The sequence below is a fragment of the Peromyscus californicus genome, unplaced genomic scaffold, assembly GCF_007827085.1.
Source record: "Peromyscus californicus insignis strain IS unplaced genomic scaffold, ASM782708v3 Scaffold_13__1_contigs__length_99412109, whole genome shotgun sequence".
In the NCBI taxonomy this organism is placed as follows: Eukaryota; Metazoa; Chordata; class Mammalia; order Rodentia; family Cricetidae; genus Peromyscus; species Peromyscus californicus.
Genome location: NW_026294424.1, coordinates 14,658,897 through 14,674,595, shown reverse-complemented (window position 1 = coordinate 14,674,595; position 15,699 = coordinate 14,658,897). Strand labels below are relative to the sequence as shown.

The window sequence follows — 15,699 nt, the reverse complement described above, 5'->3', positions numbered from 1 at the left end:
GAACTCTGATAGCTGCGTGTGTGTGTGTGTGTGTGTGTGTGTGTGTGTGTGTGTGTGTGTGTGTGTGTGTGTGACGTGGGCGATATGAAGAAAGCGTCATTCTGACAAGCAGACTGTAGGCAAAGGTGCAGGTCATCAGGAGATGGGATTCCAGGAAAAGACATCTCTAACTTTGGCCAGGGCTGTGCTGTCCTGGGCTCTGGGCTGAGCTCACAGAGTGATCATACCCTCACCCACTCCTCAGGGGCTGGCATTATTATCTTCATCTCAGCTGCCGGGTGGGGCTCAAAGTGCAAGGCTCTCTTTCAAATGGCTAACAAAGGGTACAGGCAGAATGTGGACCGCTGTTTGTTTCTCAAGTTGTAAGGATCCCTGAATGGGTGCTCTTTTTGCATTTTGCCGAAATAAAAAAATAAAAAATAAGAAGACCAAGGTGCCGTGGGGCCTTCACTGAGTGTCTTGTGAGGTGTGGAATGGGCATTGTGCTGCACAGTGTGGATCCAGCGGCATGTCTGCCTCATCCAGATGTGGAAGAAAGCAAGGGATGCTCAGCTGGGAACTGAGTAGTCTCTAGGATTCAGTCACTGCCCCCTGGGTTTGCCCCTCCAGTTCAGAGGTGAAATATTTTGTTGGTTGGTTTCTATTTCTCTCCATGGGCAGTTTCGAACATGGATTCAAGTGAATTCCGGAGGAGAGGGAAGGAGATGGTGGATTATATAGCTGACTATCTGGAAGGCATTGAGGGACGTCCAGTGTACCCTGATGTGGAGCCTGGCTACCTTCGGCCCCTGATCCCCACCACTGCCCCCCAGGAACCAGAAGCATATGAAGACATTATCAGAGACATTGAGAAGATAATCATGCCGGGGGTGAGTATGCATATGAGGTCAGAGGACAGCAGGGCTTATGCTAATAAAGCACCTACTGGAAGCTACAGTGTCCCGGGGTCACCGAACCAGAGAGGTTAAAGAGAAAGTCCTGCCATTGTTTCTGTTTCGGCTGAGACAATTAAGATTAGGGAAATTAGGTGGTCCATGAAGCTCCGATGGGATGGTAAATGATTGATCCAAATGACATGGCCTCCAAAGGTAGAGTAAAGGTTTTCTACCAAGGCCCCCCCACCCCGAGACCCAGTACTTGCTTCACCAAACTCGGTTCCTAATTAACCTATGATGGCAAGAAAAAATAAGCTCCTGGTGGTTGATTGCAAATAGTTTAATTAGCTATCCCAAATAAAGGCACTTGTAGCATTCTTGTATCTGTCAAAAGGTAGCTTTCATGTACTGAGGGCATGTTTTCTTCATTTTTGTTTGGGCATGGGCAGTGTATACTGCTTCTGCCCAAGGGCACAGAATAGCAGAGCCCTCCCTAATAGTCAGATGGATCAAAGGGTTGCAGTGAACCTTAGTGGTATGTCTCCACAGTACTACTTTACCCATCAAGCAATTTACCTAAAAGCCTGTCCATTAACATGATTCTGAACAAGTAGGCCTTACCCTGATCACCAAATCATGTGTAAAGTGTGAGCTGGGCATCCGCCCCCTCCCCCAGCACTAAGGTGAATGAGGAACAAGCATGTGGTGTGCAGGGCAGCGGGGAGCTGGGATTGTGGGTACTCACTCTTGTTTTCAGAGAGAATACAGAGGCTCTGGGGAGGCAGCCAAAGTCACAGGCTCCCGAGTCAGCACCTCAGTTCCAGAACACCTCTCACAGCCCTTGTCAAGTTTCATCTTTAGGAGATTTCCCCCTGGTATTTGTTCTTTGAGTAAAACTCAAAATTCTGCCTCTGGCCTGTAAATTGAACAAATAAGCTAAGCCAGTCAGCACAAAGCCGGTGCGGGGAGGCACAGTCAAATGTCAGGCCACAAAGGAGTACAGGAGTGCTGGGAAAATGTGCAGTCTTCCTGCAGGAGTCTACACTCCATAGCAGTATTTACTGGGTCGAGCAAAACTGAGAAACGCAGAGGCTCTGGGGTTAGCTCCCTGGGTGACAGTTCCAGCCAGCCTGGTGCTCGCCCTGCGGTTGACCCGAAGCTACGTGAAAATTCTGTGCTGTGCAGAGCCGGTGTGGGACTATCAAGTCCACATGCTCTGTGGCTATTCAGAGAGAGAAAGGCAGAGGAGTGTCCTTTCTAGTCAAGAATCGCCCTAGCCTTTCCAAGACGTGGATAGCGAGGAGAGGGAGCGGCAGGCAGCGTGGAGCCTCCAAGAACCTAAAGAAACTGAGACCCTGGGCTCCAGCTGTGACCTCTGGCCCTGTGCATTTGTATAGTCTTTGGCCTCCTCCTCTACTGGCCTCTGCAAGTTACACTGTATAAAGGCATTTCCGCAAAGACAAACGAGTTACCACTGCAGATGTTTTGGTTTTTATCTGAACATTTTTTCTTTTTCTTTTTTTTTTTTCTTTCTAAAGCCTCATGGGCCCCACTCCTGCTCTGCTGAACACATCACTCAGCCTGTGAAGTTCTCCAGAGCCTCTGAGACTCACTGTCAGCCTCCCTCCCTCCCTCCCCCCTTCCTGTTCTTGCTAACCCTGATTTTCTTTCACTCTCACTTTTTTCTTTTTTTTCCATTGGCTCTGTCCCACTCCCAGGCCTGGAGACAGCCATGTGAAGAGCCTCGCTGGAATCTTCCAGTTTTTAATGAGCTATCCTAGTTAGTTATCTTTGTAATCATCATCTGGGGGTTCCTTGTAGCACGTATTGGCCAGTAAATGTCTAATATGTGGTTTTACTGAGAAAAGACACGTTTGCATCTTTGCAAAGACTACGACAAATGGAAATGTGTTAGTCGGCTTTCTGACCCTGTAACAGATGGCTGAAATAACAGACACATAGAAACAAGGTTCATTTTGGCCTATAGTCTTGGAGGTTCAACCAGGACTCACTGGTCCTTTTGCTTTTAGCCTGTGGTGAGCCAGTGCATCGTGGCAGAAGGATGGGGCAGAGGAAATCTACTCACCTCATGGCTAGAAAGCGATGCAGTGAAAGAGGAGGGGACTGCTTGATCTTACACCTTTTCTATGAGAGCACATCACAAGACCTAAAGGCCTCTCACTCCCTCCTGATAGTGCCGCCTTGGAGACTGAGCCCCTAACACCCACAGCTTTGGGGAGTCATAAGAGTTCCACCATAACAAGTTCCTAGACTAGGTGACTTCAACATCTCTCATGTTTCTGGAGGCTGGATTCAAATGAGGGCCTTCCTACAGCAAGCAGCTCTGTACCCTCCAGCGATAGAGAGCTCTGGTCTTCTCCTCCTCCCCCCCCACCCCTCCTCCTCCTCCTCCCCACCCCCACCCCTCCTCCTTCTTCTCCTCCTCCCCACCCCCTCCTCCTCCCCACCCTCCTCCTCCTCCTCCTTCTCCTCCTCCCCACCCCCCCTCCTCCCCACCCCCTCCTTCTCCTCACCGCCCCTCCTCCTCCTTCTCCTCCTCCTTCTCCTTCTCCTCCCCCCCCCCCCCCACTTAGCCTCTCTCTTCTTCTAATAGCTCCTTCGGTGCCTGACATCCAATGCTCCTCACATCCTGCAGGCCCTTACTTTCATCTTGACTTCAATGTTTACATGGAGTGATTTGAGCTCCCAGCTTCTCTAAGGTCAGGCTCTGGGCCCCTCCCGTTCTCGGGGATCATCTTTCCTTACACACTGATGAAGAATGAGTGCTTGTTTTATGTCTCTGCCCTCAGTTCACTTTGTGCGATTGCTTCCCCAGGACAGGCACATCCTTTTTAAAAAAGCAAATCTATTATTTTAAAGAATATCAGCCAAAGACTGTGCATAGTGGCCTCATCACAGAAGTCTGGTGGGTAGATTCCATGGAACTGCTTCTTACAGTGGAGGGTACATCTTGATTTCGGAGATCCTAAAACACAACAGAGGTTTGTCTTATAATCAATGAAAAAGAAGAATTTATTTGACTAGACACTAGAGAAGAAAGTTAGAGACGGTCTCACTGCCTAGCAATGCAGAAAGAAACCCAGTCCCTGGATTTGGGGAATCAGGAGTAGACCCTTTCTCCAGAATCTTTTGATCAGAACCATATAAGCCTTTTGAACTTTTTTTTAAAGATTTATTTATTTATTTAATGTACATTGGGGTTTTGCCTGCATGTATGTCTGTATGAGGGTGTCAGAGCCCCTGGAACCGGAGTTACAGTTGTGAACTGCCATGTGGGTGCTGGGAACTGAACCCCGGTCCTTTGGAAGGGCAGCCAGTGCTTTTAACCACTGAGCCATCTCTCCAGCCCTGCCTTTTGAACTTTGGAGAGAAAAATATTTCCTTAGCCCGCTACAAATCACCACACAGAACATTGACTTTCAATGTTTCAAAAGCAGAAATTTTTGGTTAAAGTTTGGGGTGTGTGTGGGGGCGGGGGTTCAAACTTTCCAAATAGATACAGTGTCACAGCCCTCCATAGATTCTGGAATTGTTAGTGTATAGTGAGTCTGATCTCTTCTTAGAAGATCCCAAATCCCATCACAAAGGCCCCACTCTCATGACCTAAGTACCTCACCAAGGCTCTGCCTCCTGATACTGCTGTTTGGGGCTGGGAATAGGGAAGATGATGCCCACGGAATCAATACAGATCTGTGTGTCCTCACCACTGTGAGGGTCTGTGTATCCGTCATCCCCTGGGATTCCCAAGAATACCACCTAGGTGCATCTCTTCCTGGCCAACCTGAGCTTTTCTTCTGCACCTAATCCAGGGTTGGCCTGGAGCAAGTGTTTGCTCCCTCTGGGCTGGAGGAGGCAGGGGGACAGTGGCCACTGTGGGAGACAGAGGTAGCAGCTCCTCCTAAAGGTGCTGATTTCTAGGGGGGAGCAGTTTGTGCAAACCAGTGGGAAGGTACGATATTAAAGAAATTCTTTTAAAAAAAAAATGGGCATTAAAAACAAAACATAAATAAATAGATAGATAAATAGATAGATAGATATACAAAAGTAACTGAATATGTTAGGGCAATTTTGGGAAAGCCAAGCTTTTTACTCTAGGATTTCAGATGTCTGGTGCAGCCCTTTCTCTGTCCAGGGCACCCAGCAAGAACCTGAAGCAATATTGCTATCATTCCTACCTAGACTTCATGTGTTATGACAAATTATGATGATTTTCCATATTATCTTATGAAAACAGCATTTCCTTCTTGGCTAGCAAAAACATTCAAGCACAAAACAGAGAGTCTGTTCACTGTAGTGACAACGAGGTAAAAATCAGAAAGTGTGGGATGATTGCATTTGAGAAACTTGGTCCAAGTTGACTTCTGCATGCATCCTAGAGGAACTCATGGCCTTGTTCAGGTACAGCCAGACTCCTTTGCCCCAGAGTAACTGTGCCACCTCCCTACAGGTAACACACTGGCACAGCCCCTATTTCTTCGCTTACTTCCCCACGGCTAGCTCATACCCAGCCATGCTTGCAGACATGCTGTGTGGGGCTATCGGCTGCATTGGCTTCTCCTGGGTGAGTATCTCCAAGACCCTGTGGTGGAGTCTGTTCCTGCATGGGGAGGTGATCCCTTTACACACTGGACAGAAACAGGTGACTCTGTCATCTGTAGGTAGCAGGGCCGCTTTGTAGAGAGTAGAGTCTGGGCTCCAGGGAGGGAGTTTCTAAGGGAAGAGAAATTCTGAATGGAAAGTGGGAGAAGGAAGGAAGAAGGAGGGGGAGAAAGAGAGGAAAAGAGGGGGAAGAAGGAAGGGGAAGGAAAGGGAGGGCAGAGGGGAGGGGAGGGGAGGGGAGGGGAGGGGAGGGGAGGGGAGGGGAGGGGAGGGGAGGGGAGGAGAGGAGAGGAGAGGAGAGGAGGTCTTGCATAGGGCTGTTTTTTTGTTTTGTTTTTATAAGCACTTGATTTGAATCAAAATCCCAGTCTAAGGCAGGGAAGCTTCTGCAGCCCAAAGCTGGATCCTGCATTCCCCTAAGAGCAGAAGATTGCTACGCACTCTGAAGTCTGAGAATGTTGCCACCCTGTCTCATTCCATCGGCCCCCCACTAGGCTACTGCCCAGCCTATCTGATGGGCAAGTATGCAGAGCAAAAGTGTCTGGAAATAGGCTTAGGGCTGCCTCCAGGCAGTCCATCCCTCCCTGTGTGAGGTCTCTTCCTACATGGAGTAAAGACTTGGAAAGTTCCCTACTCTGAAGTCATGGGGCCTAGGTCTCCCCTCTCTGTGTCCTAGCTGTGTGTTTCAGGAGAGATTTTAAGCAGGTGTCATTGACTCTCAGGTTCTGGGGCTACCCACACTATGAAGAGTTCCCCAAAGCCTAGAACTGTCTTTGACTCTCTAGATGCAGAATGTCTCCCTTATCTGTACCTTGGAGCCCACTCGGGTTGACTAGTGTTGAGTGAGGACCTGGGATATAGACAGGGAGGACAACTTAGGAATTCTCAGAAGCCAGCCGAGACCAGTTGAGCTGGCTGCTTCACCACGTGACACCTGCTTTTCTTCAAGCTGGGATCCTCAGGAGCTGAGCACATGGGAGTCACAGCTCATGGGAAGAGCTAAGGACACCTCCCTACTGTTGCTGTTGACATTGCTCTTCTGTCAGGCAACTGGGACCTCCTTCTCCTGGGGACAGACCTGGCCTAGGCTGAGTGTGCCCTTTTCTTTAATTAGATGTTGTAATGGCCGGATTCACTGGTATAGTTCTGCTGCTCCTGCATGTCTGTCTGGAGACCCAGCATCAACCTCTGATTTATCTGCTCATCTAGAATGGTCTTTTATGTTTTGAATAAGGAAATGTCTGCCTTCCTGTTTCAGAGGTTGTATTACTTGATAGCTGTGGTTCATAACAGGGAATGCTGGTTCCTATGCCTGGAGTTAGGATTAGCCTGACTGCAGTAGAACCCACCAGGATGAGGATGACCATCAGACCAGCAGGGAGAGAGTCCTCAGTTCCTCTTGCCATCAATGTGCCATGATGCCAGAATGCACAGGTATCTACAAGAGCACTCTGGACACCAGGTTGTGCTGGAAACTCAAATCACCTTTGCCTGGACCTAAGAATATACAGTCTCCTTCTGTGTGCAATGAGAGAAGAGAGGCCAGACGCCAAGTCACCGGGCAATTAAAAGACTTCATAAGATGAGTAGCTTGGCTGGGCGGCGGTGGTGGTGCACACCTTTAATCCCAGCACTTGGGAGGCAGAGGCAGGCAGGTCTCTGTGAGTTGGAGGCCAGCCTGGTCTACAGAGCGAGTTCCAAGACAGGCACCAAAACTACACAGAGAAACCCTGTCTTGGAAAAACAAACAAACAAACAAACAACAACAACAAAAAGATGAGTAGCTTGTCTGGTGTTGCCTAGGGGATGAAAGTAGCCAATGCCCATTTCCTTGACTCAATTCTGCACTCTAAAATTCACTCACGGCCATAGAAGAGGGTCTACCAGTAGACCTTTCTGCATTGTTCAAGTGCACAGTGCGCGAAGCAGGCAGACACGGTGGAGTAAGGTTCACAGAGGCTGATGCTGGGTCTCCTTGTCCCAATCTGGATGAAAGAAGCTAAGTCTGAGACTGAGTTCAAGTATTTGAGGCCCATCTGCGATTGGAGGATTTTAATCTGGGATTCAGTCAGAGTTGACCCCAAACTCCTCAGTATCTGAGCCCTTGCTTCAGCATTAGTTCCTAAAGAATCATGACTGTGTGTGTGGTGGGGCTGGGGAGGTTGATGTGTCCAGGGACTGTTCTGTCGTGGAGAGGAGATGGGGATGGTGAGGTAAGTCCGAAGGGGCTCGTAGCGATCTACCCAGCATGGCTTCCTGTGTCATATCTGGAAGGAGTTGAGGAAGAGCAGAGAAGCGTCCTCCTTGTAAAGTTCTATCAGTGCTGCCAGGCCCAGGCCCTGCTTCCAGACCTCTTGGCAGAGCTAACCCCCAAGGCTCCTCCCGATCTCTGGGAAATGAGAACACAGCATTGTCTCAATCCCTTTGCTGGGGGAGAAGAAAATACCATCGACTGAATCCTTTATAAACATTAGAAGTCTACTTGAGGGTGTGAAGAACACGCTACTGGCCTCTGGCAGCGAAGCGTGCTGTGTGATTGCAGCAGGCAGCAGGCAGGAGGCATACATAAAACAGACAAGCGTTGGGGTGAGCTTCCTCATTTCAATCTAGCCCACTCCTGAGACGACCCATTTTCCCGTCAGTTCATGACCAAAGGAGCCACGCAGGCGGGTTGACCCGTAATGTGCCCCCACCTCTCAATACTCTCCTAGTGGGTTCAGGTTTCAACATAGGAATGTGGGAAGACATGCTCCAGACACAGCAAGCAAGGGATTAATTCCCTGCCAAGAGTGGATTTGGGGGACAAAAAAAAAAAAATGTAAACTTTTTGTTAAATTGATCAAATAAAAGTCACCAAAGAAACAATGCTTTCCCATGTCACCCTTTTGTGCTGAGGCCAGCTGCCCCGTGGCTTTAAGTGCCTCACTCTCCCTCCCCCACCCCACCCCCACTGCAGGCTGCCAGCCCAGCGTGCACAGAGCTGGAGACAGTGATGATGGATTGGCTGGGGAAGATGCTGGAGCTGCCAGAGGCCTTTTTGGCTGGAAGAGCTGGGGAAGGGGGAGGAGTGATCCAGGTAAGGTGGGGGAAGTGGGGAAGGAAGTCTTCTGGGAGTGTGGGCCCCACAAAGAACCACAGCTGCAAACAGAAAGCAGTGCCCAAAGATTTCTTCCAGAGAACAAGGAAAGCTGGGAAACTCTGGTCTTGGAGTTGACGGGATCTGGATTTAGATCCTGATGCTGTTTCCCATGAGCTGTGGGCAAGCATTTATCACCACAGGCCCTTCTGCTAGATAGATCAGTGGCTCCCACAGAGGGCAGCGAATATTTTTGTTGGGGCATCCATTGCTGGCCACCGTGCCTAAGCACTCTCCAGACATATTTACTCCTCACAGCACTGAAGAAACTGGGGGACAAAACAACTGGTAACTTTCCTCTCAGCTTCTAGCTAGGAAGTTATAGACCTTGTATCTGCATATTCCAGAACCTAAGATCTTGCTGTCACCCTAGGATCCTGTCTTTACCCCAAGTGACAGCTGTGGCCATGCTTCAACGTCTGTATGGGCTACTTGGCTGTATGTGCTATTTGTCGGTGAGCCAACAGCTTACCTAAGGCTTCTGCTATGTCTGTGCATACATTTAATTCATTCTCCGTATTCACTCGAACAACTGCAGGGCTTACATGAGGGTACAACAGATGCAAATGACAGCCGTGGTGAATTTTCCATTCCACCAGGATCTTCAGAGTGAATGATTGGAATTCATGTCCTCCCCTCTTTTTTTTTTTGAGACAGGGTCTGACTGTGTAGCCCTGGCCTGACTCTCACTATGTACAGCAGGCTGGTCTTGAGCTCAGAGCTCCACCTGCTTTTCCATCCCAAGGGCCGGTATTAAAAGAATGTACCACCATGTCCCAGCATATGTGAGCCTTTAAAAAACATTTAGTAGCACAAACAATGAACTACATTAACGCATCAGCTCTCCTTATGTATTGTTCTCATGTCAGATTCAGGGTTGCAATACTGAGAAAGTCCTGTTAACTTTAGAAAGAAGGATTTAAATATACATATTGTTTTCTCGGAATCTCCGAGTATAAGGTAAAGCAGTGATGGTTCCACATATTTTATGGGTGAGAACACTGGGGCTGACAGGAGAATGCCTTGGTGGAAGATCACGTGTCTAGTGTGGCCAAACTAAACTAGGAAGCAAGGCCCTCAATTTCTAGTCCTGAGACTATTCGATAAGACCGTGTGTTTTCGCCTCCAATGTGTGACCTTTTTCTTAAGGATGCTACACATAGTTTAGTGGCTTCAAACACATTTATTTTCCTATGGTTCTGCAAGTCTGACTTAGGTTTTAATGAGCTAAAATCGAGATTGTCATCTTAGAAGCCCAAGGGGAAAATCCATTTCCCCACCTCCTCAAGTTTTCTAAAACCCTCTGGAATTCCTTGGCCTGCAACTCCCATCTCCATCTCCAGAAGCAGCTGTGTTCCATCTCACTGACCTTTCTCTGACTGTCATGTTCTGACTGCAGATGTGAAATCGGGTCTCCACTTTAAGGACCCGAGTGATAGGATTGGGTCCACTCTGATAATCCAAGATAATCTTTCCAAGTCAGGGCTCTTAATGTTAATCACATCAGCAGAGTCCCTTTTCCCCTGAAAGGTAAACAATCTCAGTGTCTGGGAAAGAGGCCTGGCATCTTGGCGGTGGGAGATGAGGTCTGTGTTGTATGCTGTCTGCAAGAGAGCCCTGAAAAAGGACTTGCTGGTTCCTAGCCTCTGCCTGTAGAGAGTCAAACACAGCAAGGCTCCGATGGGCCAGGAAATGTAAATTCTTGTTCATTCTGATGCCGAGATCTGTGGGCAGGCCAGCAGTACTGTGATCAAACCATGCTTTACATTCTTTGGTTAGCTCACTTGGTCATATCTAAGTCACTAAGTAGGAAGCTGATAAAAATGAACTAGTAGAGTTGAGTGGGCTGGGACTGCCTGTAATTCCAACAGTTGAGAGATGCAGGCAGGAGAATCAGGAGTTCATAGTCATCCTCGGGGAATTCACACCAGCTTGGTCCACATGAGACCCTATCTAAAAATATATATTCTAGTAAATGTACATCTATACTGTACTGTAACAGAAGCATAAAAGGGTACTGTGAACCAGATTTCTAAAAATGGCAGCAGGAATGTTCTAGGGAAGTCCCAATATAATTTTACAGGACCATTTTCTTCTTTTCAGAGGTTATGCAGCACAGCCAAACCTCCTTGGCTACAAGGCACTGTATAGGTGTTGCTCCAGCTAGAGAAGGGGCTGCCACACACTAGTCCCCAACATGAAGTCAGAGCCATTTTCGCGGGGTGAATCCCTGGTGGCTTCCCCAGGCTCTGATGCTGAAATCCTGGTTTCCCAGGGACACGCTTGCCGTCCTTGACAAGGACAGTCAAGTGAGAGTTTCCAGAGAAGAGACAGCCAGTAAGGGCTTGAGAGGCCAGCAGAGCTGTCTGCAGAGGCATGGCCTGGAATTCTGGTCGATTTATTTCTGGGCAAGTGTCTCACTCCTCACAGTAGGCCTGACCCTAGAGCAAGCTTTCACTGTAACTCCATACCCTTTGCTGAGATCTTAGCATTTGGTAAGCCCTCCTCATGACCCAGCTTTCTGTCTACCTTGGGGCATTTTCTCTGCCCTGTTAGTGAGTAGGCCACTTCCACACACTTCTCTGGTGCTTAAATTTCCATAGACTCAGTACTTTTTCCACAATTTCTCTCTCTCTCTCTCTCTTTGAATAGTCCCTCCCCACGCTTGCTTTTTTGGTCATTTTCTCCTCTGTATTTTCAATAATTGCTCATGGTTTTCTGTGCATCACTGTAATTTTCCACATTGCCAATTTACTATCTTCAATGTCAGTTTTGATTACACTTTTTCACTTTTAAAAATTATTGTGCCCTCTGTATTTATGGATAATGGGCACTCACTGTAGAAATGGGAAAAAACAGCAACTATTTTAGAGTATAATTCTCTCGAGGCCTTATCCAGTATCTCTATATTTGTGGGTTACGTAAATTGAGGTGATACAATCCATACACATTTTCTGCATCATGTTTTATTTTGTTATATTTTCACGATTTAAATATTTAGTTTATCATTAATATTAATAGTATTTTTGTTGTTATTTCTAATACTGCTATCATTGTGTGTGTATGCTGGGTGTGTGTGGATACTCAGCCGTGACTCTCATGGGGAGGTCAGAGGACAGCTTTGTGACGTCAGTTTTCCCTTCTGTCTTCATGTGGGTCACCAGACTTGTAGGGCAACATGTCACCTAGTCATCTCACGGGCCTTCAAACATTTAAAACTATTTCTTCCTTTTTTGTAGGGCAACATGTCACCTAGTCATCTCACGGGCCTTCAAACATTTAAAACTATTTCTTCCTTTTTTTTTTTTTTTGGTTTTCAAGACAGAGTTTCTCTGTGTAGCCCTGGCCATCCTGGAACTCTCTGTAGACCAGGCTGGCCTCAAACTCAGAGATTTACCTGCCTCTGCTTCCCTAGTGCTGGGATTAAAGGCGTGCATCACTACCGCCTGGCTAAAACTTCTTCTTAATTTACATTTTAAATTAGAAAATAAAGCAATGGGCTTCATTATGGCACTTCCATACACATTATTAGACTTTATTTTTATCCACCCCATTCCCCCAGCACCTATCCTGTTCCTCTCATACTGGTCCCCTTCTTGTCCAAATATTCTTTGAGAATATTATTACTGTACAATTTTTTATGATATGCCACAATTTATACAAGCAACACCCAAGATATTCACGCCATATTGCACTTTTTCAGTCTTGTAAGATTTCAGAGGACAGCTTTCAGGATAAGAAGCAACAGTCTTCCAAGACCATCAGCTTCCTCCAGGTGACGCATCTGTATTCCACCAAGACCATAGCAGAACCACAGAGGAGAGCATTTCTGGGTCACTTGCCACACAGTGAAAACAATTTCATTTTTGAGTCTTTAGTATCCAAAGCTGAATCTTCTAGTTTGGTACTTGTCAAAGAATTTTACAAGTAGCTAAGTTTATTGAATGACGACTACGAAACTGTTTTAGCCTATTTATTGTGCTTTATATAATCAATTTTCAGGCTCAAAATCCTTATGAGGATTTGTTACATTATCAACCATAGTTTTCATAACAAAGAAACTGAGGCTCATACAAGTCGGTGGCAGAAACTAATTAAAGGCAGTGTGTAAAAGATGGTGCTGAGTGTTAGCACCGGCTTGCCCGGGCTCTTTGCTTGTGATGGTGTGTGGAGGTTTGAATGCTCCCACGGGTTAAACCATCTTTAAAGACAATCTCATTTTCAGAAGTCCCAGCCTTAGCTTAGGACTAATTCTGACATCTCCCAGACCACTCTTCAACAAAGCCCTTGTGAGCTCAACCCACTTAGTTTGGGTTGGTGGAAAGCAGACATTCACGTGTTTGCTGCAGGGAGCTGGCCCTTTTCAGCTCAGGAGGCTGATTGTCTGTAATTTGTGAGGCCTTAAAGAGCCCAGAGCCCAGTGACAGCCCGTGAGGCAGCCTGCCTTATCGATCCCCTCAGAGCTGTAATCACAGCTTAGCATCGGCGCAGCAGTGGGTGTCTGAGCCTAACGGCGGCACACCATCATTGTGAGGCCGGACAAATGAGACCTGCAAAATGGGTCTCTTAATTGGGTTTGAAAGCTCTTGTGGAAGAAAAGCTGCCAATTTCTTACCCTGTGTGAGGTGACATTTGTAAAACCTAGAAGATGAAAGGACCTTTCGGCTCAGGGCATCAGCAGCCTTGAGCATCGACTCTCCCCAAAGGTCCCTCCCACCTCAGAGCAGGCTCGCCATGGCAACCTTTGTCTGCCTGAAGCAAAGGCATGGGCTAGCCACACAAAGACGTGGGGGGAAAACTGGGTCCAGGTAAAGGAAGCAGCAAGTGTGTGGGCTTAGCTCGAGTCTGTTCAATTCCCCACTTGTCGGCCACGAAGCACAGTGGCCAGCTTGCACTCTGTCCTTGCTCTCTTAACAAAGAACAATTGCCCTCTCTTTCTTCTTCCCTCGGCAAACTCCACTTCTAGAAAGAGACAGAGAGCCACTCACCTTGATGTTCAAGTGTGCCCAAACCGGATCTGTAATGGCATGTTGAAGCTCAGCGCTTTAATGTTGAGAATTTTTTTTCGCCCTGGACTTTTTTGCTATTTCTTAAATTATTTTTTTGTTGACAAAAGTAAAGAATTTTCTCTCAGAATATGGACAGTGTCCACCAAACTCGTAGTGAGTCCAGGGCTCTGAAGAGTGGAATTTTTTCTAGCCCATTTTTGTTTTTTTTTTTGAGACAGGGTCTGTCTATGTAGCTCTGGCTGTCCTGGAACTCACTATGTAGACCAGCTTGGCCTCAAATGCACAGAGATCCGACTGCCTCTGCCTCCCAAGTGCTGGGATTAAAGTCGTACACCACTACGTCCAGTTTTTCTACCCACTTTTTAGTAGATCCTGAAAAACAAAATGTGGCCAGAAGGACTGAAATAAGCAAGCCAGGAGGGGAAAAAAAAAATAATGGGATGCACAGGAGAAGCGGGAGATGCCCTGTCTGCCGTCAAAGGCTTGAGTTTCCTGAAATAGCTGCTAGTCTCGTCAGCCAGGCTTCCTTGACATGGTCTGAACCTGCGCAAAAGACAACTGCTGTGAAAGTAAGGCCTGAAAGGAGATGTGTGAGTCACTCCGATGCTGGGCAAAGGCCGTGGTCTGTCTGTTTATTTGAACTCATACAGTACAGCTACAGGAATAGGAATACACGTGCCTAGCTGGAAAGCTCACCTCACTCCTCAGGGAGTAGGAGTTGATTCAAAAGAACAGGTTAAAAACAGCGGGTGGGAGATCGAAGTGGGATATCAGGGTTGATGCAGGAGATAAAATATCAGTAAGAAAAATTTGCATTTCTACACAATTCAGTGGACTGGACATTTCTGTGAAAGATTCCACGCTCTTCTAAACTTTCAGAATCAGCCAAAAATCTGATGGGTTTCTCCTGGGTTTTGTCTACCAGGGAAGCTGAGCACCAATGCTAGGAGGTACCAAGAAAGACGGAAGGAGCTTCACTTTTAACCATGCCTAACTCCTACTGCAAATTCGGGGAATGTTACGGAGCCCACCTGAAGATGAAAAGCTTTAAAAACAGGGTTATTTTACAAATTAAATGAGAACACGGTGGGCGCTGGAAGCTGTTTCTCTCACTCACTCTCAAGTTCGAAAGATGAGTTGCGTACAATTCCTTTTTACTTTGCTGAAATAAATGGTTGAGATTTCTTGCGCTGGTTCACTAGGCCTGCCACAGCAAAGCCCAGAGCAAAGATGGCAGAAACAGCACATTCATTGCCTCTGAGGCCTGGAGGCTGAAGGCCAAGACCAAGGTGTCAGCAGGATTGGTTTTCTTCTGATGTTTAGTTCGGAATTTTTCCGTACTGTCTTCTCACTTCTGTATTCTCAGGGTCTCAACTTTGTGTATGTCATGTCTCCTGGCTAGTTGCTGATTCTCAGGACAGCAGTCAGATTGGATTACGGTTTACCCTAAAGATTTAATTATTACTTTAAAGATCCCCTCTGTCCCTTCCTCCCTCCTTACTTCCTCCTAACTTCCTTGCTTCCTCCCTTTTCTTACAGGTATTTTGAGACAATCTCACACTGTAGCCCTAGCTGGATTGGTACTTGTTATGTACCCGGGTTAGCCTTGAACTCACAGTTATCCCCAGGCCTCAGCCTCCTTAGTGTCAAGACTACATGTGTGTGCATCATGTAGTGTACACCATGACTGGTTTTAAAGGTCTTATTTCTCATTCTGAGATGCTGGGGCCTAGGGCTTCAATATGTCGAGTGCAGGAAGCAGGCGAGCGAGCACAATTCAGCTCTGTTACATTGAGGATTGGGAGAAACCGTCCAAGTCCACCTCCGTGTGTCAAGGAAAATGCATTCCTATGTTATAAGCAAATACAAATTGTTCTGTCCACATGCATAGGAACACAGAACAGGGATTGGGCAGGGTGCCCTGGATCAGTCTCTTCCTCTGATGGAAGTGGAGACAGTGTGTCCCAGACCAGGCCTAAAGAACCCATGAGAGAACACCTGCAGAGTCTTGTATATGCTACAGGATCAGAATGTTAGCTCACTGGGACATAATATGGAT

At 47.1% G+C, this 15,699-nt stretch overlaps 1 protein-coding gene across 4 annotated transcripts in view; it reads left to right on the top strand.

The window, feature by feature from the left end:
• Ddc (dopa decarboxylase) overlaps positions 1–15,699 on the top strand; it is an 80,970-nt gene that overhangs the window by 11,485 nt on the left and 53,786 nt on the right. For 2 of the 4 annotated variants that reach the window (XM_052734524.1, XM_052734523.1), the window contains exons 2-4: positions 661–869; positions 5,344–5,457; positions 8,452–8,571. In XM_052734524.1, the coding sequence (XP_052590484.1) occupies positions 669–869; positions 5,344–5,457; positions 8,452–8,571 (435 nt within the window). In that variant the 5' untranslated portion in view covers positions 661–668. The remainder of the gene's footprint in view (positions 1–660; positions 870–5,343; positions 5,458–8,451; positions 8,572–15,699) is intronic. The other 2 variants (XM_052734525.1, XM_052734526.1) reach the window with 2 other exon arrangements.